The sequence below is a fragment of the Mauremys reevesii genome, linkage group 11, assembly GCF_016161935.1.
Source record: "Mauremys reevesii isolate NIE-2019 linkage group 11, ASM1616193v1, whole genome shotgun sequence".
NCBI classification, from domain to species: Eukaryota; Metazoa; Chordata; order Testudines; family Geoemydidae; genus Mauremys; species Mauremys reevesii.
In genome coordinates, this window is record NC_052633.1 from 26,817,736 (window position 1) to 26,843,038 (window position 25,303).

Below are 25,303 nucleotides of genomic sequence, written 5' to 3' on the forward strand. Positions count from 1 at the left end.
ACAGAGCTCATCCTCAGGTCTGGGAAAGGTACTCAGGGTATGTCTACGTTGCAATTTAAACACCCATGGCTGGGCCATGCCAGTAGACTTGGGCTCACAGTGCTTGAGCTAAGAATCTGTTTAGTTTTAATGTCTGGGCTCAGGCTGAAGTCTAGGCTCTGGGACCCTGTAGCTCAAGCCAAAATGTCTAAACAGCCCCTTAATCAAAGCCTGTGAGCCCAAGTCACCTGGCATGGGTGCACCATAGGTGTTTAATTGCAGTGTAGACATATCTAGAGTGCAACAGCTAAATACAAGGTCAAAGAGATAGACCTTATGCTAAAACTTTTGCTAAACTAAGGGGCCATTCTAGGTGAAATGGCCGATTAACACCCTGTAGTCATAGGATAAAAAATGGGGTTAGAGAGTTACAGATTATTGTAATAATAAAAACACTGAATGTATGGCTTAAGACCAGGGGTGGCTCTAGAGCCCAGCGGGGCAAGCACCTGCCTGGGGCGGCCATTTCCCAGGGGGGCGGCAGGCTGCGCCGGTGGACCTGCCGCAGTCATGCCTGCGGGAGGTCCACCGGAGCCCCGGGACGACCGGACCTCCCGCAGACATGACTGCGGCAGCTCAACCGGAGCCACCGGACCAGCGAACCGCCTGCAGCTGCGGGAGGTCCGGCTGAGCCTCGCGACCAGCGCACCGTCCGCAGTCATGCCCGCGGCAGTTCCGCTGCTCCCGCGGCTCGGGGGCGCCTCCCGGGCATGATTGCTTGGGGCGGCCAAATTTGTAGAGCCGCCCCTGCTTAAGACCATGTCTGACATTATGAAAATTCAAAATAAAATGTTTCATTTTGAATTTTCACATTTAAAAAAAACCAACCTGTTAATCTACATTTGTCTCAAGAGACTGACAGTTCCATAGTCCTTTTCACTCAAAACACTTCAACAAGCTGTAATTTTTGTGTAGCACCTAGCACAATGGGGCCCTGTAAGCAGTTCTACTCACCACAGTACCATCCCCAGCATCCCAAATGGGGCAGTGGAGGGATTTTTCACCTCTGGAACCCCCCTGCTGATCACCTCTTTGGCCCTGTGTCTGTCCACAGCATAGTCCTCCAAGGATACAGAAAGCCCAAAATAGCAACTCACACAAACAAAAGGGTCTTTCACACTGCTTGGGCTCATCTTCAGCCCACCCTCCAGACTCAGCTTGTGGATTACCTTTAAATCTCTTTGGCACCTTTCCTAGAATCCCTTCTCAATCTCATTCCATCTTCCACCCCCTATTTAAGAACCTTCTACAGAAACCCTACTAGAGACACCCTGTGATTCATCTTCCAAACTGAGTTTTCTCAGCCCGTTTGTGAGGTCCAGGTGTCTCATACTGTCCCCTGACCTCAATTAGCCCTACCCCCACTAGCTAAGATGGGGCTAGTTACAGCACAGGAGGGCTGACTAACCAGGGTTGGCTGCCTAAAAAGGGCAATCCACCCTGTTAGATGTCCCAAGCAGAGATTGGGGCTTTTAGGTAATATCATCATCAAATAATATATAGTAATAATAATAAAGGCGCTAAAGGTCATTGCAACATTTTTGTTGTTTGGGTATTTTCCCCTTCTCTGTTTTACTCTGAAATATGCAAAATATCTGCAGCATTAATTGGTAATGACTTTTTACAACATAAACATGTAAATTAAAAAACAAATATAATGGTCTAAATCCTCAGGCTTACTCCCTCTCTTTTGTACCACTGAGACCATGCTAGGGATACTGAGCTGATATAGCTGGTTCCTTTGTCACTCCATCTTTGCAGTCCCCAGCGTAGGAAGTATGTCAGGGGTGGGGAGGGACGGAGAGAAGTAGGCAGAAGAATTGGCTGGAACATGATTCCAACTGGTGCACTTTAGAGCAGCCTCTAAACTACTCTAATGTGTGCTCAGGATTAAGGCAGAGAATCAGAGAGGTATAACCAGCTTCCTGATGGCCACTCCTTCCACACTAGTCTGCCCACACTTAAGTACTGAAGTTAATGTCAGTTTTGCCTGAGGTAGGGAATGACAATGCAGGTCTAATGCCTGTCCCTCACCCCCATGCAAGCTCATCAGATGGTGTCCTATTCTTTGTATTTGGCTTTCTTTCCAGTACTAAGTTTACCGAAAACATACAACTACAATCTGAAGCAACCCCAAGGTACAATCCTTCTAGGTGAGATAGAAATAGAGATGCTTAGTCTAGGTATGAATTTCAGAGTGGGGCAGTAGATGCCCTGATCATGACTACGGTTTCTTCTCTTTTATTTCTTGTATAACCTTCCCATTCTTGGGTTTGGAGCCAGCCGTTTAAGATGTACTAGAGCAGCGTTTCCCAAACTTGGGACGCCGCTTGTGTAGGGAAAGCCCTTGGCAGGCTGGGCCGGTTTGTTTACCTGGCCCGTCCACAGGTCCGGCCGATGGCGGCTACCACTGGCCACGATTTGCTGCTCCAGGCCAATGGAAGCTGCAGGAAGCAGTGGCCAGTATGTCTCTCGGCTTGCACCGTTTCCAGCAGCTCCCATTGGCCTGGAGCAGTGAGCCGTGGCCTGTGGGAGCCGTGATCAGCCGAACCTGCGGATGCAGCAGGTAGACAAACCGGCCCGGCCCGCCAGGGGCTTTCCCTAAACAAGCGGCGTCCCAAGTTTGGCTTTGTAAACTACTTTCCTGAAAAGGGAAATACTGTTTTTAAAAAATAAAAATCACCATTCTGTCTGAAATGTTTATGATCTACTTTTATGAGTCTTTCACACAGCAACCAGGGAGAGAAAATTGTTTACAATAAAAAAGGAAAAGGTGGTGTGAAACCACAGAAATCTGCCGGGTACCCAGATTGGTATAACACCTGAGACTACTGTTTACTCTTTTTTTTTTTTTAAACTGAATAATTCACTGTTTCAGGTGGACAGTGTCCCTTTGAAAGTGGAAAAAATGAGGGGTAGGGGGACTATGGAATTATGTGACAAAGGAGGAACATGCTGAAAACAAATGATACACTTGCTATGGAGTGCTTGTGTAGTATCAAAGATTATATATTAAATATTAAACCAATTTCACCATTTCTTTTATAGTATGTCTCAGTGGAGTCAAGTCCAGCAGTTGGAAATAAAGTTTTTGGAGCAGGTAGACCAGTTCTATGACGATAACTTTCCCATGGAAGTCCGACATCTACTAGCACAGTGGATAGAAAGCCAAGATTGGTAGGATTAAATGTTCTTCTATATACTAAGGTTTGATTTGTGGAAACTTTATGGTTTATACAGGCAGATTTCTAGTATGTTTGCTTGTGAACTGTGCAGGAACATGCTTTGCAAGAAAAGTGTGCCTTTAGTTATGTTTAGTTTAGTTAAAGGCCATCTTATTCACACAGCATGTTGCCCTTTATTTATCTGAGAGATTCAGAGTGAGTGAAACATTGGCACTTTCAAGGTTTTCACTACATTAATTTGCTAATTACAGATTTCCATGGCATATATTTGATTTGTCAGGGGCAGATTTATAATAAAAACCACTAATTAGTGTTTAGGGATCTCTTTCTTGCTTTGATTTTTAATAAATCAAATACCACATACTTTTTAAAGAATTATTTTTTAAATAAAAAAGCTGAATGTCATTTTCTTTATCACACGTTTATTGAAATATGGCTTCATCTAGCTTTAATGAAGAGAAAAAATTAAAGCTTAATATAATCAAATAATACATAATCATTCGAGCTGTCCTATATCTTTTAGAGCTCAATTTTCTCTCTTTCAGCCTCAAATTTTAGGTGTGTTTGAATAGATTTTTGTTTGGACTCATCTCTATACAAAATATTTGTTTTTGAATATTAACATGACAGTTTTTTGCATGAAAAAATGTCAGTTAGTTTTAGGTTGGTTTTTTGTTTGTTTGTATTTTGTAGTGAAACGGATTCATGTACTCTTTGCTCCAAACTGCAAGAAGCAAACTACCTTTTAAAAAAGTCTTTACTTGTTTCCTTTATTTCTGAATTTTTCACCAAGATGCAGATTATAACTGACTTAGCAAATAACTTGACATATATCATGACATTTTTGTTCATTCACATACATGTTTCATGTTAATAATTTTGTGTTGCATAGGGAGGCCGCTTCCAATAATGAACCAATGGCAACAATCCTCTTACAGAATTTGTTAATACAATTGGATGAACAGTTAGACCGGGTTTCTCAAGAAAAGAACCTCCTGTTGATACACAACCTGAAAAGAATCAGGAAACTTCTTCAGGTAAGATTATTACTGCAGATTGCCTTTAGATAAATGTGTACCTTCTTACTGATTTCTAAGGCAAAATCCAACTACCCTTGAATTCAGTTCAATTCTGTTTATGTTCTTAAACTCTGCTCATCACTGTAGTATCTAAGCAACTATGGGAAGATCAGACCCTACTATCTCCAGGCAAAATTAAGTTGACACTTATGGTTAAATTCTGTTCTTAGTTACACTTATGGAGTAACATGTATGTTTTCAGTGGAGATTGCACAAGTGTAACAGCAGAAACTGGGACCCAGGGTCTTGATATGCAGACAAATCTCAGTTTTTGCAAGTGACATTTTGCAACCTTGGCTAATTATAGGTGCAATATTAGTAAAATGGCTAATTACCTGATTTGTGGGCACAAAGGTAGATATTTAACTATGAATAGTTGTGTATACATACTCCTGGGGGAATTCTGCGCCAAAAAAATGGAAAATTATGCACACAATATTTTAAAATGTTGCAAATTTTATTTGTCTAAATAACACTACATAATCATTCCAGTTTCAATTATTTTGGTAATTTATTTCAAAATACCCGGTAGCAAGTATGTCTACAGCAATACAGACACATACAAAAATTCCCATAGGAGCAGAAAATTAAAGAAACCTCTATGACAACCCAGTTTTTTCTCTTAATTAATCAGCCTCAGTTGGTAGGACAACTCCCACCTTTTCATGTTCTCTGTATGTGTGAGTATATATATCTCCTCATTATATGTTCCATTCTATGCATCCGATGAAGTGGGCTGTAGCCCACAAAAGCTTATGCTCAAATAAATTTGTTAGTCTATAAGGTGCCACAAGTACTCCTGTTCTTTTTGCGGATACAGATTAACATGGCTGCTACTCTGAAACCCAGTTCCTGTTTCTCTGCCTCCTCTCCCCCAGCCCAGATAACCTCCCCCTCCCTCCCAGAGCCCAGCTGTGGGCCACCCCCCCCCCCAGCCCAGACACCCACCCAGTCCCTTCCAGAGCCCAGTCATTGCCTCCCCAGCCCAGAACCCAGTCCCTCTACTGCCCAGGGTTCCAGAAGGAGAAACAGCCTGTTGCTGGGTCCCAGCCAGGCTTGTGTGGAGTTATCTGCACGCCACCATCTCCTTCCCTCAGGGCGTGCAGGGTAGGGTGACCAGATAGCAAATGTGAAAAATCGGGACAGGGGGTGGGGAGTGATAGGGGCCTATATAAGAAAAAGTTCCAAATATCAGGACTGTCCCTATAAAATCAGGACATCTGGTCATCCTACTGCAGCTGCTGGGAACCTTGTACTGTACTCTACTCTCCCCCCACAGTGTCTTCTATGTGCGAGCTGGGCTCTGACTGGTCCAGCGGCCCCTAGTGGTGGCCAACAGCACTGCAGCCCATTTCCGTGGGGGGGAAGGAAATTAGGCACAAAACCCATTAATTTCTGCAAAATTCTGAATTGCGCAGTGGCACAGAATTCCCCCAGGAGTAGTATACAATTCATTACAGACACAAAAATTCAGGCACAGTTATTTACAGGTGAAAAACTTCAGCCAGCACTGGATATGAGGCTCTAGAGCAGTGGTTTTAAACCTTTTTTCATTTGCAGACTCCTAAAAAATTTCAAAGGGAGATGCAGACCCCTTTGGTTATCTTAGACATAATCTGCAGACCCCCAGTGGTCTGCATACCACAGGTTAAAAGCTACAGTTCTATAGCATATAGACCTTCAGTTTGATAGGTATCAAAGATTCTTTTGATAAGCTTACACGTTTTTCCATCAAACTTTTGCTCAGTGATATTTTCTTTTATTGATTGGAGTTAGTAAAACAGTCTAATAAATGTTTGTTTATGGTAAGAATTCTGGGGAAATGATAGCATTTAGTTAATGATTTACTTCCTGTTACAATTGTGCCTTCTGCACAAAGCAGATACATATCTCCGTTTTATGAAAGGTTTCTTTCCCTTCTTTGATGGTGGCATGTTTCCTACTGGGACTGCAATGACTGTTGTAGTTCTTGCAAAGGGTTATCTTTATTATATGTACTGCAATGGAAAATCTTAACATGACACTGCCAATTACTTTGTTCCCTTTATTCATTATTGGTGATGGCCTCTTAGAAACTTGACAATATTTCCATACCTACCAATGTTTCCTCTTGCATTATTCAAACACTATTTTTCTCAGGTGATTTTCATGCAACTTGAAATTAAAGTCACTTTTTTTGTTTCCGTCCTTGTTTGTATATCAACGTCATCCATAATTTCAAAACAGTTAAAACAAATTTATAACTGCTTCTTCTTCTGTAGAGAGGCCCAGCATATTGTTATTGTCTTGGTCCTAGGACACACAGCCATAGCATGGTGGAAGTATTGCTGCATCACTCTACCAGAGGCACTCTCTCTGCAGGATCGTACATACAGGAAGAATGCCTTCAATGGCGTTGAGATGAACAGTCCTGACAATATTTGGCAGGCTGAACAGATACGCATTTTATACAGTCACCCGCACCAGATGCTTGATTATAGGGATTTGTCTATATTTTTATTCAGACTTTGTTTTGGTATTTGGTTTAGCTCTTTAAATGTTCCCCTCTTCCCTTTGCTATGTATTTGATAAAAAAAAAACTATTACCAAATGCTAGAAACGTAACCAGCTCTAAACAAATGTGCACTCTAAATAACCTGTAGAATATAGGACAGATTGGGACGAGCACTCAGGTCTTCAGTATACATGTATGTGTGTGTTTAGATAAGTCTTTTGTGTGTGTGTAGAAGGAAGAACAAATGTCCTTATGTCCTGTCACCCCTGCTGGGACAGATACTGTGCTGTGCCTCTTGGGAGCTGCAATGCCAGATGCATACTAGTAGGGGGAGGCAAAGGTGGCTCTGAGCTGTCTTTTCTGGCACCTGGATTCTGATCTGGCCAGGATCTGAAGTGGTAACCAGAATATATTAGAACAACCGTAGGAGGCTTATGTTCCTCTTCTGGGTTGTATTCTCCCCCAGCCTCTGGTGGCTTCACTGCAGCTCTGTATGCTAGTGGAACAGCATATATGGGCCAGAGCAGGAGGCATAATGGACCCAGAGTCTGCCTTTTCCTGCCCCACAGCCATGACCAGATAGAGACTGCATAGAGGCTTGGCAACCACTGCTCAGCCCACTCAATGGCTGGCTTTCTCAAAAGAAATGCAGCACAAGTGGGAGTGTACACTGAATAATTCTCTGTATCCCTATGCAGGATTGGGTATTAAGATCCCAGTCTTGCAATCTGCTCCAAGCAGAAAGGTCCTTGCATGGAGTTCCATTGACTTCAGGAGCTTGGGGTCTAAAGGTTTACAGATTTTCTTGACAAGACACAGTTCTGCCTATTAAAAAAATGATCTCAGTCCTGACCTTTTGTGGTAAAATATTTCCATCTGAGAAAAAGAGCAATAGTTCTCTCTATTAGTAACAATGTTGGCCTTTCTCAGTTTTATCACGACAGCAAAAAACTGATTTTTTTAGATAACAAGCTTCTGCTATGGTTTCAGAATAGACATATCAACCACCAGACATTTAATAGCACTTTCACTATTAGATCGTTTTCCTGATTTTTCTTTTATGACCTTTAATAGTAAAACCCGCAGTCTAGCCTGATTTCCACAATAACTGCTACTGGCAGGGGCAGAGCTGATTTCGTGAAATGTTCCATACTATATATAAAGCAAATAGCTTGTGGCACTTTTTAAAAATAAATAAACTGTAACACACACACATTTCATTTAAATTGTTACCTGTCTGGCCTTGAAATTTGTATAATATAATTTCTGCTTACATCTTTAACCTAAATATGTGCTACAGGGCAGAATTCCAAAGGTCCAGAGTTATTGATACAGACCCTGGATCTTCAGTTATCAAAACTACTTCCACTCAGTTTAGTTCTGTTGGGCAGGTAGAAAAACCACTACCACAGCTGTCAGCAGCCAGCACCTTTGTTGTTCTCGTTTATTATTTGTCAAGCATTGAAAACGTACTGAAAGCTGTACAGGACACACAATATGAGATAATCCCTATTCCAAAGATACTAAAGTATACAAATCGCATGTGGGAGAGCAAACTTGGCATCTTTTCTCATATCTCTTTGTGCTCTAGGCCGGGCCTAAATCCTTGGGTGCACCAGAGTTCTGCTTAGCACACCTGAAGAAGGGTGGCAGGGGCACTTCCCTGATCCCTGGCACAAGTAAGAACAGACACAGAACCCCTCTGACTTGTACCAACTTGCAACAGTTCTGGCTGTTAATTCCAGCAATCCCTTCTGGTGTTGCAGCACACGCTGGCTGTGTCACCTCCTGTCCCAACACACCACCAGTGCCAGGGAAAACAGGCAATTGAGAGGATGGGTTATAGAAGTAGGGAGACTTTCTATTGACTTAAATCGGAGAGGGGTTAGACTCTTAATGAGAGAGGAAAGATATATTTGTAATTCATCTTCTACTTTTTGGTGACTGTGTGAACAGTGTTGGTTTATTTATCTCTGAAGGTTATAGCCCACCTGACTTACTCTTGGCTCTCTCTAGTGCAACATTTCTTTGAAATTTCTCAGTTCACTCCTCTTCCTTCCCCTCTACACCACACACACACAAACAAACAAGAAGCTACCCAACCTCAACACATGATCTGAAAGTGGAGCTTCTTTATTATTTTAAGCACAGTTCTGTTATAACTTTAAAGAACACTTTGTCAAGCTTGACAGATCTGGAAGCTATAATTTGTCTTCAAGGACAAAGGCTGAAGCAGTCTGTCCATAGTAGTCACTGCTATGTTCCTGAGTAGAATTAGTTGCAAAAAGAACTAGTGGCACTGAAGTTGCAATGAAAAACAAAAAAATGTTATGGATGTTTTTTTCCTCTCTGTTCTCCTACTAGATCTACTCCTGAGTGACCTCTACAGCAGACTTTGCTCACTGGTTAATGTAGTGGGTGTCTAGCATGCATCTCACTTGTATACCAACATACTTAGCTGTTCCGTTTTTTGCGGTGGGCAATAGGATATTGAAATTTACAAAGCTCCTGCTCTGATCATTCAGCAAATAGGAGTCTTACACACACACATTCCAATGTGCACTAGTTCCTTCTATCAATAAATGAAACATACATACTCCTGAGCCAAAACACAGCTGTGAAAGGCATCCCCAGCTCCCAGGACCACACAGGAGAACCTGTTCACAGAGACTCAGAGAGAAGAAAGCAGAGCAATCCATTGAATTTACCAATCTGGTATTGAAGAGCCCTATTTACTAGAGATGCTATTTTCCAATGGACACTTAAAAACACATCTTGATATCTTTATCACATGACATTATAACTTATGATTAATTAAACTCAGGACAGATAGCTGCAATGGGGGTGGGGGAGAAAACAGTCCCAGCAGGGTAAAAGGTCCTCCTCCCTATCAGGGCTGACTCTAGGTTTTTTGCTGCCCCAAACATGCAAAAAAAAAAACCCCACACACCTCCAAGAGCGCAACTGCTGAAGGAAAAAAACAAAACAAAAACCACCCGGAATGCTGCCCCTGAAATTGTGCCGCCCCAAGCACGTGCTTCGTTTGCTGGTGCCTAGAGCCGGTCCTGCTCCCTATCAACTCAGGAGGAGTAACTACAGGACAATCAGGTTCAGCTGAGAAGGGGTTACCAGAGACTCAGTTAGGATCAGCTGAGAGGGAGTTACCCAAGATCAATTAGGATCAGCTGATTCCAACTAAGGGCTGCCTGAGACCTTTTTAAACCCTCCCCTGTTGGGAGAAGGGGGGAAAGGAGGGAGGGAGGGGAGTCCTGCTGCCAGTAGGTTAGGAGCAGCGAGCTTCACCAGGAGGGGAGGCTGCATTCCCTCCCATAAGGGAGAAAAACAAGCTAAAAAGACTGGTGGAGAGAAGGAATGGACTTCCCCTGTGCCACCAAGAGGGACTATTTTACCCAAGCCTGTCTCCCCAAGGCTAAAAGCAGCTGAGGCTGGCGAGACCAAAAAGGTGCCTTGCCACAGTTGTTAGGGTGGACCAGCCTTTACAAAGGGACACAACACACATGTTACCAGTGCCTTGCACAACTATTTTCTAGATGACAATAATATTGGGCGTTGGGGTTGTAATGATCTTGGGATTCATTAAATAATAAACCAGTGAATGAGACAGGAATAAAAAACTTTCATAAAACAAACAGGAGAGTGTCTCTGGTGAACGGCTGCACACAGCCATAGGGAGTTCCCAGGCCCCACTGTCAGGGCACATCTCTAAATTCCTATGACATACTGTCCCTAATGAAGGAGCATCTCTAAATTACAGTAACTCCTCATTTAACATTGTGCCACTTAACGTTGTTTCAGTGTTATGTCCCTGCTCAATTAGGGAACATGCTCATTTAAAGTTGTGCAATAACGTTGTTTGGCTGCCTGCTTGTAAGATTCTGTGGAAGAGCAGCGACTTTACAAGGGAGCATTGCACAAGTTCCACTTCTCCGCCTCCTCTCCCTCCCTCCCACCCAGTGCTTCCCCCACCGCCAAACAGCTGTTTGGCGGGGCTTAGGACTTTCTGGGAGGGAAAGTAGTGGAGATGCTGCGCTTCCCCGCTCCTCCTCCTCCCTCCCAGAAAGTCGGGGGGGAGGGATGTGACATGCTCCTGAGAGGAGGTGGAGTGGGGGTGGGAAGAGGTGGGCCTGGAGTGGAGCGGGGACAGGAAGAGGCAGGCCTTGAGCATTCCCGGCAAAATCCGAGCCTGTTCTCCGGGGAAGCTGCTGCTGCTGCAAAGGTGCTTCCTAGTGTCCTTGCCTGCAGCGGGCTGTGCCTGTGTGGGGTAAACCAGGGGCACTTCCCAACCACAGTACAGTACTGTACAGTATAATGCCTTTTGTCTGCCCCCCCAAAACTTCCTTGGAACCTAACCCCTGCATTTACATTAAATCTTATGGGACAGTTGGATTAGTTTAACATTGTTTCACTTAAAGTTGCATTTTTCAGGAACATAACTGCAACATTAAGTGAGGAGTTACTGTATCATCTTTTACAAACATATCTCTACAGATACGTTTGTTCCTGGCTGTGGAGGGAAGTTGGGTCTAATGGTTACAAAATACCTCAGCCAAACACATAGATTTGGCACATTCAGTCTGAAAGGCAGTGTGGCTATCAATGAGTATGCGTCTCCCATACTCAAAACAGATTTCTATTCACAGCTCTTCCTGAACTGTCTTTGTGCAACCTCTCAGTTGTCCAATCAGTAATATGTGGGAGATGCCTGCCTCCTAAGCTAGAGGTACGAGACCTTGCTCAGTAATAAAAGTTGTGAAGCGCATTGAATTATTAAAACCAGTTAGTAGACGAGCTGACACTATAACTCATGGTCTCCTTCCAGTCCAGCACTCCTTCCCTGGTCAGAGCAATGCTGCTGCTACATCCCATCTGGGCCTCAGGTTTTGAGTATGCTCAGTGCAGATGGCAGGAAAGTGGAGTAGGGAAACATGCTCAGTTTAGTTGGATGGCCAGTGGGGCTTGAGCAGGCGCAGTGCAGATGGAACATTCAGAGATTTTAGCAGCAAACCTTTAACAAGCTCCGCAGAGAAAGTGTAAATGATTATTTTCAGATCTGATGGATTTTCATGGAAACAGCAAAAGACATTGTGTACTTTTAGAACAGTTCGTCCCCCCCACACCCACACCACCTTCAATCAAATTTCAAGTTCCTGCTCTAAACCACGAAGATATTAGACATCAATGAAACAGCTGAAAAAGCATTTCATTATTTATTTCAAGTTAGATAATACTAAAAACAATTCCTGTACAAGGCTCTAGACACCCTAGTCTTGTAACATTAGGAAAAACTACCAATTTTTATTAACTTAATTCTCAGAAATAGCCAATATAGCAGAAAGTATTAAAAAAATTAAAAAGCAGCTTGAAGCAGAGAGCAAGCATGGAAGACTTATGTCAGAATGGTTAAAATCTGCCTGAATTATAAACCACTGAAAATAGGGTGTGATAATGGAAAGTACTGGTCAACTTTAAAGTTGCTACCAGCTCCTTCTTTAATACATGTGTCTATCATTTACTCCTCTATCCACTACTTAGCTGAAATACCATTTCTAGGTATTAATCTGATATAAATTAGTCTATAAATTGCGTGAGGATTTCTCTGCATGACTGGCACTATGTACATCAAAGTTTTAGGCAAAAACACTGGACATTGTTATTTATTTTGTTTTTTATTTCTGTATTCAGTAAATTAGATTCAAGAAAGTGAAAGCTATAGAGATGAGATTGGCCTGTCATTGCTATGATCTTGGGTGGACGCTATTACAGCGGGTTTACTTATGAAAGGTCTTATTTTCTGTACATCCACCCATTGAACTCCCATTCACATGAATAGGAGTTCTGTGAACAGATGAAGGGAAGAAAGGGAAAAAAAATAAAACTATGCAGCTACAGTAGTTGTTCATGCATAAAGAAATCAGTTGGAGGGAAGCAAATCAGATTAGTCACAAATACAGTTTTTGTTGTTGCTATGACAACAGTGTGATGGTGAGGTGTTGAGCCTAGAATTAACCAACCAGATAAAATGAGAAGACTGCAGGTAGGAGAAAAGTCTGCTGTCATTTCTAAGAATTAGTTCCAAAATGAAACACAGCAGACATAACCTTAGACCGTGACCAATTATATTTGGTTTTTAAACATATTTGGAAATGGCTTAGCTAGGATTTTTATAAATGAGAATCAAAGGCAAAATGAGTCACATTCCTTTTATCCTTTAACTTTAAGCTGGCAGCATATTTTCAAATATATTATTTCCCTTCCCCCTAATGTGTGGGTGAATTTGGTACATAAGAGAATGAACAGTGACTGACACATTATATGGTGGGTTTACGATATAAACAAATGAAGAATAGGCACAAAGGCCCAGAATCATTCCTACTTGTAACCTAAGCCAAACTTTACCCTCTGATATCGAGATACCTGATCCTTAATTAGGAACAGTTTGCTTTTCGTATTTAAAAAAACGGGGTCATATTATATCATTGATTTTTAAGCAAATCTTACCATTGAAATCACTGGAGGAACTCTGCTTAATTCCGCGGCACAGTGTAACCCACAAAAAGGAGATATTTAGTGGGGAAATGAAGGACATGCAGTTATAACGTTATATCTCAAGAAGTTGAAGACAAATGGGAAAGGGAGCTCCTCCGCCTATTTAGCATTCAAGCTTTCGGTTATTGTGTAGCAGTTCATACTACTGGACAAAATCTGGATTTCCCTCAGTGCAAAACTCTGATTGAATGTAGAGGAAATATATGCACCAGCCAGCTGGGGCAGGGTGAGGGGGGACAGGCAATGGGAGTTTTTCCTGAATAAGGATCTAAGTATGCAGGGCTGGCCCTAACCCAAATGGCGACCCAGGTGAGGTGCATCGTTAACACCCACCCATTTGTTAAAAACTTTTAAATATTTTATTTTTTATTGCATTTGTAGCCCATTTCATGTCTTTGATCCACGATTTGCATGCATGATTTATTCCTGTCATATAAAACAATAACATTTGCATGCTATGATCTGTGAAGCTGTATTTATTCATGCCATATATAAGCAAATAAAAATATCCTTTCCTTTATGCTTATAGACACTTTTTAATTTTAAGAATAATTGAAATGTACTAACATCAAGAAGTTGAACTGTGCACCAACATTGGGTGGACCAGTATTAAATAGTGTTACAGTAGGTGATAGGATTAACATTCTAAGGCTAATCCTTTGGTTCAACAAGTCGTTTTTTTCACCTTTGCCCTTGTGAACTGAAGCACAGCATCAGAGAGATCAAATGACTGGTCAATGGCATTTTCAAGTACCATCGTCGATCAAAATATCTTTTTAATGATCCTGAGCTTTGAAAAACTGCACTCACCACTCATGACTGTGACTAGCAGCATGAGCAGAATCCTCAAAGCTATCCACACATGCTGTGCATCATGAATGAATTGGAAAACTTGGAGTGGAAAATGTGCTCCCCATCTTGCAAAATGTGATGAATGTTGTCCAATTCAACATAGAGGTCTTTATCATTGATGTCCAAACAAACATTCTCCAGGTGTCAGTGTCCAGTGAAGGTCCGTACAATTTTTCAAGAGTGTTTTCCTGTTCACTGGCAGCTTACTAAGGTCATGCAGAAAACCCCAGGTCTTTTTGTGGTGCTTCATTTGTCCAAACCTTTTTTTGATGGACATTCAAGCAGTGTCAACAAATGAGCAAAAAAACCTCCCTCTTGAATTTTTCTCCCGAGCTTCCCGTCACCTCATCTCTACCCTTGTAACCAAACTGTCTCTTCTTCCAATGAATATGAATTTCTTTGAAGACAGGCTCAACTCCTGAGCTTTTTGCTATTTCTTTGGCAGCAGTGAGGCATATTCAAGTCCATTGTCTCTGTAGGCCACAATGAAATCAAGGCAGCTTTTCATCAAAATAGTAGCAGTCGCGATGTCCATTGACTGAGTTTGTTGTAATGCCTTGCTTACAACATTTACTTGTAATTGTGCCAAACCACAATTGAGACCAGAAATTTGAAGTCAGTGATCTGACTTTGTCAGGCTTTGTCCTCGTATCAGATTCCAGCCTCAGCTTTATTCAACTGTGCCAGTTCCATCAGGGCATAATAAACTTCAGTCACTTGGTACCTCACTAGCCTTATGCTGTCAATGTGGCTCTCCCAGTGAGTGTCACTTAGAGGCTTCATGGTCAGATTTGTAACATTGTCCAAGAAGATCTTACACCTGATAGTTGATGCTGAGAACAGGGTGTATATCCTTTGTAGTACTCCGAAGACAGATATTGAATCTAAAGAAGATGCTGCTGCATCTGACACAACCAGTTTGAGGGAATGGCAGCCATAAGGCACGAAGAAAGTTCTTGGATTCAGCACAAGGATCCTTGCCTGGATGCCACTGTTTCTTCCCTTCATATTTACACCATTGTTGTAGCCTGGGCCACAGTAGTCCTGAAGCTTTATTTTATTCTCACTCAAAACATTCATAAGCAGTTCTGTTAGGCCTCTTCCAGTAGAGTCATCCACAGACCGGAAACAGATAAAGTGTTCCATTACTTGGATACAGCCATCTTTGTCTTCAACGTATCTTACTGTAAATGACAACTTTTCACTGTGACTAATATTAGGACTGCAGTCCATTATTACGGTGTAGTAATCAATAAAATCAATTTGTTTTTAACTGTTTTGCTGTAGTAATGATCCATAGCTTCTTTATGAACTACTTGACTCATGCATAACACGGTCGTATTTCCCAAGAAGCTCTACCAAATTGAGGAAATTTAAATTATGTTAAACAAACAACTTATTTGACAATCCCTGGAAAGCCAAATTATTCTTTGCAAGGAAGAAGGTAATTGAGGTATCAGATGCTCCAGCACGTTCCTCCAGTGCTGGGTTTCTTCACTAATAATGTGCTGGTTTTCTGCATCTGTGCATTTATTCATCTTGAGTTGGCACTCGACCTCCATCCATTTGGAGTAGGCCATAAAATGGCTGTGTGACTTTTCATGTTACTTTAGAGCATCAGCTAAGTTATGCCAATAATTGTACCCAGAAAGCACAAGCAAGGATTTGGCATTCTTGTCAAATATTTTGCAACAAAACCAGGGCATTTTGTCAGTTGATTTTGAGAAAACTAGCCAATGCCGATTCAGTTTCTCACCAGTCTCAAGCCCTTTTTCACAGTGTGACTTTGCGAAGTGTTGCTTCTGCTCACTTACTGGAAACGTCACATCCTTGATTTTGCTCAGCCCATTCAAAATTGTACAATCAATATCAGCAGAGTTTAGGATCACCAGCCATAAAGCAGGATCTGATGTATCGATTTGTGGTGTCAGTTTTTCTCGCTGCTGTTTCTGCCATCATGCAAGACTGATTATTCATTATCATTTCTCTCCATTTCATGTAAACCAGATTTTTCTTTGTCATTACTCTCCTTTTCACGTGAGCCACATTCTTTTTTATCACCACTCTCCTTTACGCTGCCAGGAAAACTGGACAATTCTCCATCAGTTTCCTCGCATTTCCATTCCTTATCGTCAGATAAAGCTGCTAATTCCTTAGTAATAGGACTTCTATCATTTATGCTTTGCTCCTCAATTTCTTCTGCGCTAGGACGATTGTTACTGCCTAAAGCCCAGTTTATGTTGTTCTGATTCTGATATTTTCCCATCAGATTTGCCCCTTGCTGCAAACTAAATTGCAATAGAGCTTTCTGCTTCCTATATTGAGCTCTTGAAGGCTTTTTTGGGGGCATCTTTTATTTTCTATGGGGGAAAATGGACAGTATTAGGGAGAGCAAAAGTCTATGTTCCATAGTCCTAGAAAGTCATCAAACATTACATGTGAAGCATGGCAAAAGTAGTAACAGTATTTCTTTTATATTGTCGCGTAGAGAGGGATTCGATAGATATATCTGGCGTCTCATTAAATATGTCCTTTATTAGTCACTACTTACACTCTTCAAGTCTTAAAACACAAGTACACTTTTATTATTACATAATAAAACAAGATTCCCAATATCACAACTGGGCTCTCACTTTGTTCTTATATCTGACTGATTGGTGACTCCCCACCCCTTATATACTCGTGAAGGCATGGTTGACCACATTCTAGGAGTTTCAAGGAAAATGTAGTTCTCAGAAAGTCTGGAAGGTTCCATGAGATTCTACAAAGGTCCAGAATGTTCTAGGAGGTTAGTGAAAAATGAATTCACATATGGAATACCTGAAACATTTTACTTCAAACATTCTGTTTTCCCTTACGTCGCTAGCAACAAAAACAGCACCCCAAGCCTGGCGCGCACCCCCCCACACACACACACCCGACAAGGCACCCCGGGTGATTGCCTAAATCTGTCCCTGTTAATATTTGGCCCATTTACTTCACTGGAAGCTCTTCCTGAGTAAAATTGAGTAATTTCAGGATTTATCCTATTAATGTACAGCAATTACATATATCAAAATGGACTTTCGCAGGCACTGCTTGTCATGTTGTAGATTCAGAGTTAGGAGACTGACTTAAGCAAAGTCAGGGAAGTGTTCTTCTCTTACCATCCATTCAGGACCAAACACTGGATATGGCATCAAGGGACTATCCTGAGAACACTTGACAAGTGTGGGAATTTTTATTCTTTTGGAACCAAATACCAAACTCCTCCTTGTTTTTCTGATCTTGCAAAGATATGCACTATATAGAAGGAACCCTTGCACGCAGATGGAACCCTGCTGAAGTCAGTGGGATTCCATATCGGTTTTGATGGCTTGTAGGGTGCAGGAGTCCATGCTAGCAGATCTCAGTGCAGGATTGGGTCTCAGTCTTAATTCAGTCTTTGCTAGGAGTTTGTCCTGAAAAGGACTGAATAAAACTGAGTGAGGAGAACGGGATGCATCCATTGTGTTTTGGCACAGACCTAGTTCTCACCATCACATTCAAAATCATGTTAATGGATACTCTACTTATAGAGACTTACACAGTACAGCTAAACTACATGGAAATGTCCGTTGTTCTTTAGAACTGGTTGGAAAGCATCTTATACCCTATAAATTTTTTTGACAACAACAAATAATTTTTTTTGTTGTCATCTGAACTTTTTGTGAATTTTTTTCAGGTTTTCATCTTAACTGAAAAATGTAGTCAGTCAGATAAAAAATGTTCAGTAAATTTTGCCTGACAGTCTTACTTAATTTACTTTTCAGTAGCAAAAAATAAATAAATAAAAGTTTTTGCTGCTGAAACTGAAAAAAAAAATTGGTGTCCAGGAAAATTTTATCAAAAAGAGACATTTTTTTTTGGAAAATTCTGTTTTAATTAAATAGTAATTTTCCATTGAAAAAACTTCTGACAGAAAATTTCCAACCAACTCTGTTTTCTTTCCTTTTGTTGTTGTAGATGAAGCACACAATGAACTGAGTTTTAACTCTATCTTAGGGTTTTATTTTGCTACCCATCACTGTAGTATCTGAGTGCCTCCCATGCAAAATCAAGAATAGAGAAGACACTAGTGGACTTCATAAAGTCTCTAGCACTTTTCTCGTTTGGAGGGCTCAGATCTCTCCTAGGGGTAGGCTTGTGTGTGTGTTGGTCAAGATTTTTGAAATTTTGTTTTATATATTTATTTTTGGTTGGTAAGGGTTAGGGAAAGAAACAGGTGTCAGTGTTGCAAGTACACCTCTACCCCAATAGAACGCAACCCGATATAACAAAATTCGGATATAACGTGGTAAAGCAGCGGGGAGCACCGGGCCCTTTAAAGCGCCACCCGAGCCCCGCTGCTTTACCGCATTATATCTGAATTCTGTGGCGCCTCGGGCCCTTTAAATCAGCGCCCGAGCCCCACTGCCAGAGCTCCAGTGGTGATTTAAAGGGCCCAGGGCTCTGGCGGCTGCAGGGAGCCCCAGGCCCTTTAAATCCCCGCCTAAGCCCCGCTGCCAAAGCTCCGGTAGTGATTTCAAGGGAACAGGGCTCCCCGCAGTGGCTGGAGCACTGGGCCCTTTAAATCCCCGCTGGGGCTCAGGTAGCCAGGCTCGGGCGATGATTTGAAGGGCCAGAGGCTCCAGCCGCTGCGGGGAGCCCCGAGCCCTTTAAATCACTGCCGGGGAAGCTGGTCCAGTCCGGCACGCTGTACCAGACCAAACCTGATATAACATGGTCTAACTTATAAGACGGTGAGATTTTTTGGCTCCCGAGGACCGTGTTATATCGGGGTAGAGGTGTATCATTCTTGTGGTGGAAAGACTTGATATAGAGTTGCTGCACTGTAACTTTTCTCCTCAACCACAACGCTGCGCTCTCATGGGTTTATGATGTGAGCTAAATTAAACCTAAGTTTAGGCCAAATCCTGCCTTTCATTGCACAGTTGCACTAGAAGGAGAAAAGGGCTTAGGAAGCCTCTTCACCCTCCAGTCCCCTTCAGTAGCGGGAAGGAATCTAACTCGATGCTCTAGGGAAGGAGAATGGCTAATGCAGCAGCTGTGTAATCTTAGTCCCAAGAGAGCATGGTCTCTCAAAGGAACATGGTCAAAGCCCTTCTTCCCTGTCAAACTGGTTAGTGCAGATTGTTCATCTGCAGTATGTGCTAGGTCTCACATTTTTCCTTTGCAGCTGCCCATCTTAGGCCCTATCCTAGCAGGATGACTCTGGTAATGAGCAGCCAACATCCCACCTTTGGCCTCAAGCATGACTCCTATGAGTGGGGCAAGAGTTCTGGTTAAATATCTAGCCCAGGGGTAGGCAACCTATGGCACGCGTGCCAAAGGCGGCACACGAGCTGATTTTCAGTGGCACTCACACTGCCTGGGTCCTGGCCACCAGTCCAGGAGGCTCTGCATTTTAATTTAATTTTAAATGAAGCTTCTTAAACATTTTAGAAACCTTATTTACTTTACATACAACAATAGTTTAGTTACATATTATAGACTTATAGAAAGAGACCTTCTAAAAATGTTAACATGTATTATTGGCACGCGAAACCTTAAATTAGAGTGAATAAATGAAGACTTGGCACACCACTTCTGAAAGGTTGCTGACCCTTGGTCTAGCCATTTGCTAATATGTTTTTAAGGAAGTCCCATATTTGAATGGCTAAACTATTTCATTTTAGACTTTGCTTTTTTGCATGTGAATGGTTTTTGATTAGATAGTATCTGTGAGGGTGATGAATGCAGTAATACTGGTGATCAGATTGAACCTTCTAGGTGCTACTGTACTACAAATAATAAATAATAATAACTTTGCTTTAAGAGACTACATTTCTTATTTCAACATGGTTACACAAGTCACTTCCCCAGTAAGAAAAAATGTGTGACAGATATTTCCTAAAATTGTTTTGTTTCACTGCAACAAAGGAAAGTGACAAAAACAGCATATGCTGTGAAATAGGAGATTCCAATTGGCGTTTAACAAATATTTCTAACAAACACCGTACTGAGAAGCAGCTGCAGAGGATGGAAACAATAGCCATTGAAGTGTGAGCTGCAGTTTCCTGTTAAAGATTATAACAGGGTGAGAATGGAACATATACAGAAACACTCAGAACATGATAGAGTGTTGTCTTTTAATGCCTGCTTCAGTGCCACATTGCCTCCCTTGAAATATCACTCCTTTTATACAATATATTTATTTTAATGCTCAGTGTTAAAATGTTACCTTTGATGCACAAGAGCAGAATTGGGTTTGTTTAAATCTTTTCATGTAGATTTAGTGCTCATGAACAATACCAGATTAACAACCCAGCAGACTGAATTCCACTATTTATCTACAAGCCAGATGCTGGTCAAGACGCAGGTGAAAATTTCCCCTTACTGCCCCACCAATGTAACTCAATCCTGACACTGACATCAGCAGTGTGAATTAATACCAAGGGGGTTCTTATCTCTAAAGTAAATGGAGGCCAAATAAGCCATTATCTGCTAACAACTTTTGGTTGCTAGTGACCTGGGCTAGATTTGAACCTGTGACCTAGGAAGGACAAGCTCTAGATCTCATTACCTAGTCCCCCTTGGGCCTACCATCATCCTTTCTCTGTCTCCTTCAATCCTGTGTCAGGACTTGGCCTACAATGATGCATTAAATCAGTGGGGGTAAACAACAAATAATAGGAAAGATATATTTAATGTGTTCTGCTGTATAAGGCTGATTGACTATTGGTTTTCATTACTAACATCCTGTTCCAATAGGTAACCTACTTTAACCACCAGCATGCCCCACTAAAAATCTTGGCCTGGAGAAGGCATAATCCCATGATTTTCGCATTATATACCATTCTAGCCAACTAAGCTAGCCAGCCTGCCACCAGTACATTAGCTATGGTGGAGGATTTTATTTATTTATTTAATTGATTCCCCCTACCCCCCCCCCCCAAAATAAGGAACAACAGGAAAAAAAGGCAGAAGAACAAAAAGGTAATAAATTGGAAAAGGTGGGGAAGGAAAGAAGGGAGGCAGAGAGGGGAAAAAGGAGATAGACATTTGTTTCTGTTCCCTAAGAATTAATCAAAGGTTTCTTGAAAGTCACACAAAAGCTTTTCAAGTTTATCTAAGGTCCCTGTTTTCTGAAATGTTACGTGCTTGTTAGCTGCCAGGTCAGCCCAGTTGCTGTGCTAAACTTCTGTCCTTCCAGGCAGTCCGCTTTTCCATCTAAGCAATATGAGTCATTTAGCTAGAATCACTGCTCTAGACAACCAAGCTTTCCATGAGAGTTTCCAAGATGATGGGATATATCGCAAAACACACATCTGACAATTAATTTTAAAGAAGGTAACCATCATCACATTAATCCTGTTGCATGCTTCTAGCCAAAAGGCTTGTATCCTGGGACAATCCCAACCTACGTGAGCCAGTGAGACTCTGGGACACCCACATCACCAAAAGCAATCTGTTTTGGCAAGGCCCATGCACTGTAACCTATGCAGGGACCAGTGTGAATGAAACAATTTTCTGTTGGGTCAGCCTTAATCGTAGATCAATAGTAGAGTTTTTAATGTTTTGAAAGGTGCTTCCCCCTTAGCTAGGGTTCAAGGATACACACAAATCTTTGTTCCACCAGGAGGAGGAAGCTGGACAGGGCAGGTGCTCTGTGACGGGGGGGCCTATTTCTAGTCCATTATCCAAACACACCTCCAGGCAGAGTTCATCTGGGCAGTATCCACTGACTCCCTAGATACCTTTGAGGAGCAGTGGGCGCTATCAGGGGATCTCTGCTCAGTGTCCCCCTCTGGATCCATGATTTTTCAACCTGACCTCATTTCCCTTCCTGTTTCTTTTATTTGTTGTCGCCAGTAATCAGCTGTAGCCTGGGTTTAGAAGTTCTTCCCTCTTAATTAAGGGGGCGGATCTTCAGTTATGGGCAGGGCTAGGCCGGCTTGTCCCAGTGCTTCAGATGGTACAAATCCTTGTTCTAGTCCCAGTGCAGGCAGTCTAAATTAGGGAAGGTCTTTCAGGCTAGGAAATACTAACAGGCTACAGCTGGTTGGGTAAAACTGTGAAGCTTTCTGGTGGTGGGGAATTAAAGAGAATTGTTCTAATTCAGACAAGATGTAAGAGTGGAAATTGGGTTACTAGAGTGGAGATGCATATTCTTTTGGCAGGCTAATTCCTAATTATTGCTTGTTTAACTCAACGCTAACAGTTTGTGTACATTTTCACTGCTGTTTTTAGGACTTACAAATGTAAATTGGCTCATAAATGGGAGAGAGAAACTCTTATAGTCTATGCTCAGTCCTGATCTACTGGGGCCTGACCATGAAGTTCTGAAGAAAGTATCTTCTTGGGAGGGTGTTACTAATGCTCTAGTATAGAGTGGCTGTAGGAGAAAAATAAATCAGTCAATCCTCTTCCTTTGCCACCATCTCACCCCCATCGCAAGGAGACTACAGGTTTTACTAACCTTTGCTGTATAATACATTGTGAAAGCCTAGGTATATGCTTCATTTTATACCTTAAATAGGCTTGCTCTTCAGCATCCTCGCATTGGATGACCCATAATAACCAGACTCCAGTTGGGATATGAGGCAGAAATTGGTCACACTCTCTCACACAGATTTTAAATAATCACAGAAGATTCTTTCAAAGTTAAATTATTTGTATAATCAGAATAGAATATACATCCTGGTTAACTTCAATAACTGTGTGAAATTACAAAATGACTTGAAGTCAGTCTGACATGCAATTTACCTGAATGTGTTCTCTCTCACCAAATAGCATTGATCACCAAATATTACCAGTAAATTAGGGAAAACACTTTGGTATCACAAATGAAGTGGAAAGGAAAGTTCATCTGCTGCAAACTCCAGTGGGCCCCATATCTCTTCCCCTGTGTGGGGATGCTTAGTAGCAAATTCTGTACATTTCATTGCATTAAATTTTCTGGGTTTCCCTCCTCCCACAGCTCTGTGTTTCTCTATGGGAGACAGTGACCTGGCCTGCACTAATTAAACTCTGCTGTTTATCTGCCCACAAATTATTAAAACTTAGTTCTGTGTGTCCTAAGGAATTTAACCAGATCCTGGAAATTACACAGTTTACAGTAGGCGGGCACTGATGAAGAGGGGAAATACAGAATTGTATATGTACATTCTAGGACTTCCCCATATCATGAGAATTGCCTAAAAGAAGGAGGTTGCCTTTGAGTTCTCTTCTTTCATGCATCCTGAGGATGGGGGAGGGGAATATATGTCTAAAATAAGTACAGTAAATAGTTACTGACACAGGTACTTCCTCTTTGACCTAGATAAAACAGAAACATAATGGCCATCTGAATGTCCTTTTATTAATAATAATAATACTCCAAACTTGAAGAGTTGCCTTTAGAGAATTCTCAAGCACTTTATAAACAAAGAATCATAACACAGTACAGTACGTATTATCATACCTACTTTTAATGGATGGGTAAATGGAGGAAGACCACATTGGGAAAGTATCCTGTGCCCTTTGAAGAGTTTGCTATCCTTTTAAAGGTAGAATGAAAGAGAGTGCAAAGGAAAACAAGGGTGGCTTGTGCTTTGTGTTCTTCTTTATGGGGCATAAAGACGGTCTGGAGTTTTTTTCTAAAAATAAAATTTAAAAAAAACCAAACAGGGTTTTTTCCTGCCTTTAAAAAAAACCAAACACACATCATTTGGAAATTGAAGATCTGTATAGCCTGGAAGACTGTATGGTGGTGACTGGAGATCTAGTGAAGCGAGGACATTACAAGAGTCAGGAGAGTAAAAAATGAGCAATTGGGAAGAGAAAGGATTTGTGTCAAACTGTTTAAACACCCTTTCTTTTAAAACCCTGTTTAACAGTTTGAGGAATGAAAACTTCTGTAAAAGATTCAGCAACAAGAGCCCTCCAACCAACATCTTCTGAGCCATCCAGTAGGCCCTCTAAGAAAGCCTGGGAAGACCAGAGTTGACATCCCTGATACCCAGGATGGGTAAGAATGGTGTCCCTAGCCTCTGTTCATCAGAGGATGGAGATGGATGGCAGGAGAGAGAGATCACTTGATCATTGCCTGTTAGGTTCACTCCCTCTGGGGCACCTGGCATTGGCCACTGTCAGTAGACAGATACTGGGCTAGATGGACCTTTGTTCTGACCTGGTACGGCCGTTCTTATGTTATGTTCTTATGTTCTACTTAAAAAAAAAAAAGCAGGGAAAAATCCACCAAACCTAAAAACATTTTTGTAAAGAATCAAAAAGGACACAAGCCCAATTAAAAAAATAAAAAGAGTCCTTTGCAGGTGAGTGACTCTCTCAAGATCACACACCAGGTCAGTGTACGTCAAAAGTAGAACCCAACAGTCCTAACTTCCAGTCCCCCACTTTAGTCACTATCCACACAGTCATTCAGATTCTCAGCTGGTGCATACCAGAGTCACTTCCATTGAAGTATATCCACTATTAGTGACCTGCAGCGCATGTACTTGTGATCTGTGTAAAGCTGGGGGTAGCTTGTAAAAATCTGATCAGATCTTAGTACAGTTTGAAGTGCTGGCTGTTCCTCTTTGTTTTCAGCTGCTATATCACCTGAAGCAAAGCTAAGAATTAAATACTTATATTAATTTACCATATAAGCAATTGCTGTAGTTGCTATAGGACTGTTATGAGATCATGATTTGTAGATGAACTGTGTGAAAGAGAGGTGGCCCACATGATCACAGATGAGAGAGGAGGTGTCCACAAGAGCGTTTGTCAATTAAGTTGTGGTCCACACTATATAAAAAAAAAAATGTTGAGAACTCTCTGGTCTAGATGACTTGTTTCACGTTAAGCAATAAAACAGGGTTGCCAACTCTAGCATAAAAATCACAATACCGACTCCCGTTGTGAAGCACTTTGAGATTTGCTGATGAAAAGCACTGCATAAGAGCTAGATACTGTAGTATTGTTATAGCAGGTCTTGATGTTTTTTAAAGTTTTCCATGATCTTACAACCGCTGTCATCAAACTCATTAATTTTCCCATATTCAAAACGGACACCATCTCATTACTTTCAATGGAGATGAAGCAAG

At 41.6% G+C, this 25,303-nt stretch overlaps 1 protein-coding gene across 3 annotated transcripts in view; it reads left to right on the forward strand.

The window, feature by feature from the left end:
- STAT4 (signal transducer and activator of transcription 4) overlaps positions 1-25,303 on the forward strand; it is a 68,984-nt gene that overhangs the window by 3,701 nt on the left and 39,980 nt on the right. For all 3 annotated transcript variants that reach the window (XM_039494691.1, XM_039494693.1, XM_039494692.1), the window contains exons 2-3: positions 3,088-3,216; positions 4,117-4,261. In XM_039494691.1, the coding sequence (XP_039350625.1) occupies positions 3,089-3,216; positions 4,117-4,261 (273 nt within the window). In that variant the 5' untranslated portion in view covers position 3,088. The remainder of the gene's footprint in view (positions 1-3,087; positions 3,217-4,116; positions 4,262-25,303) is intronic.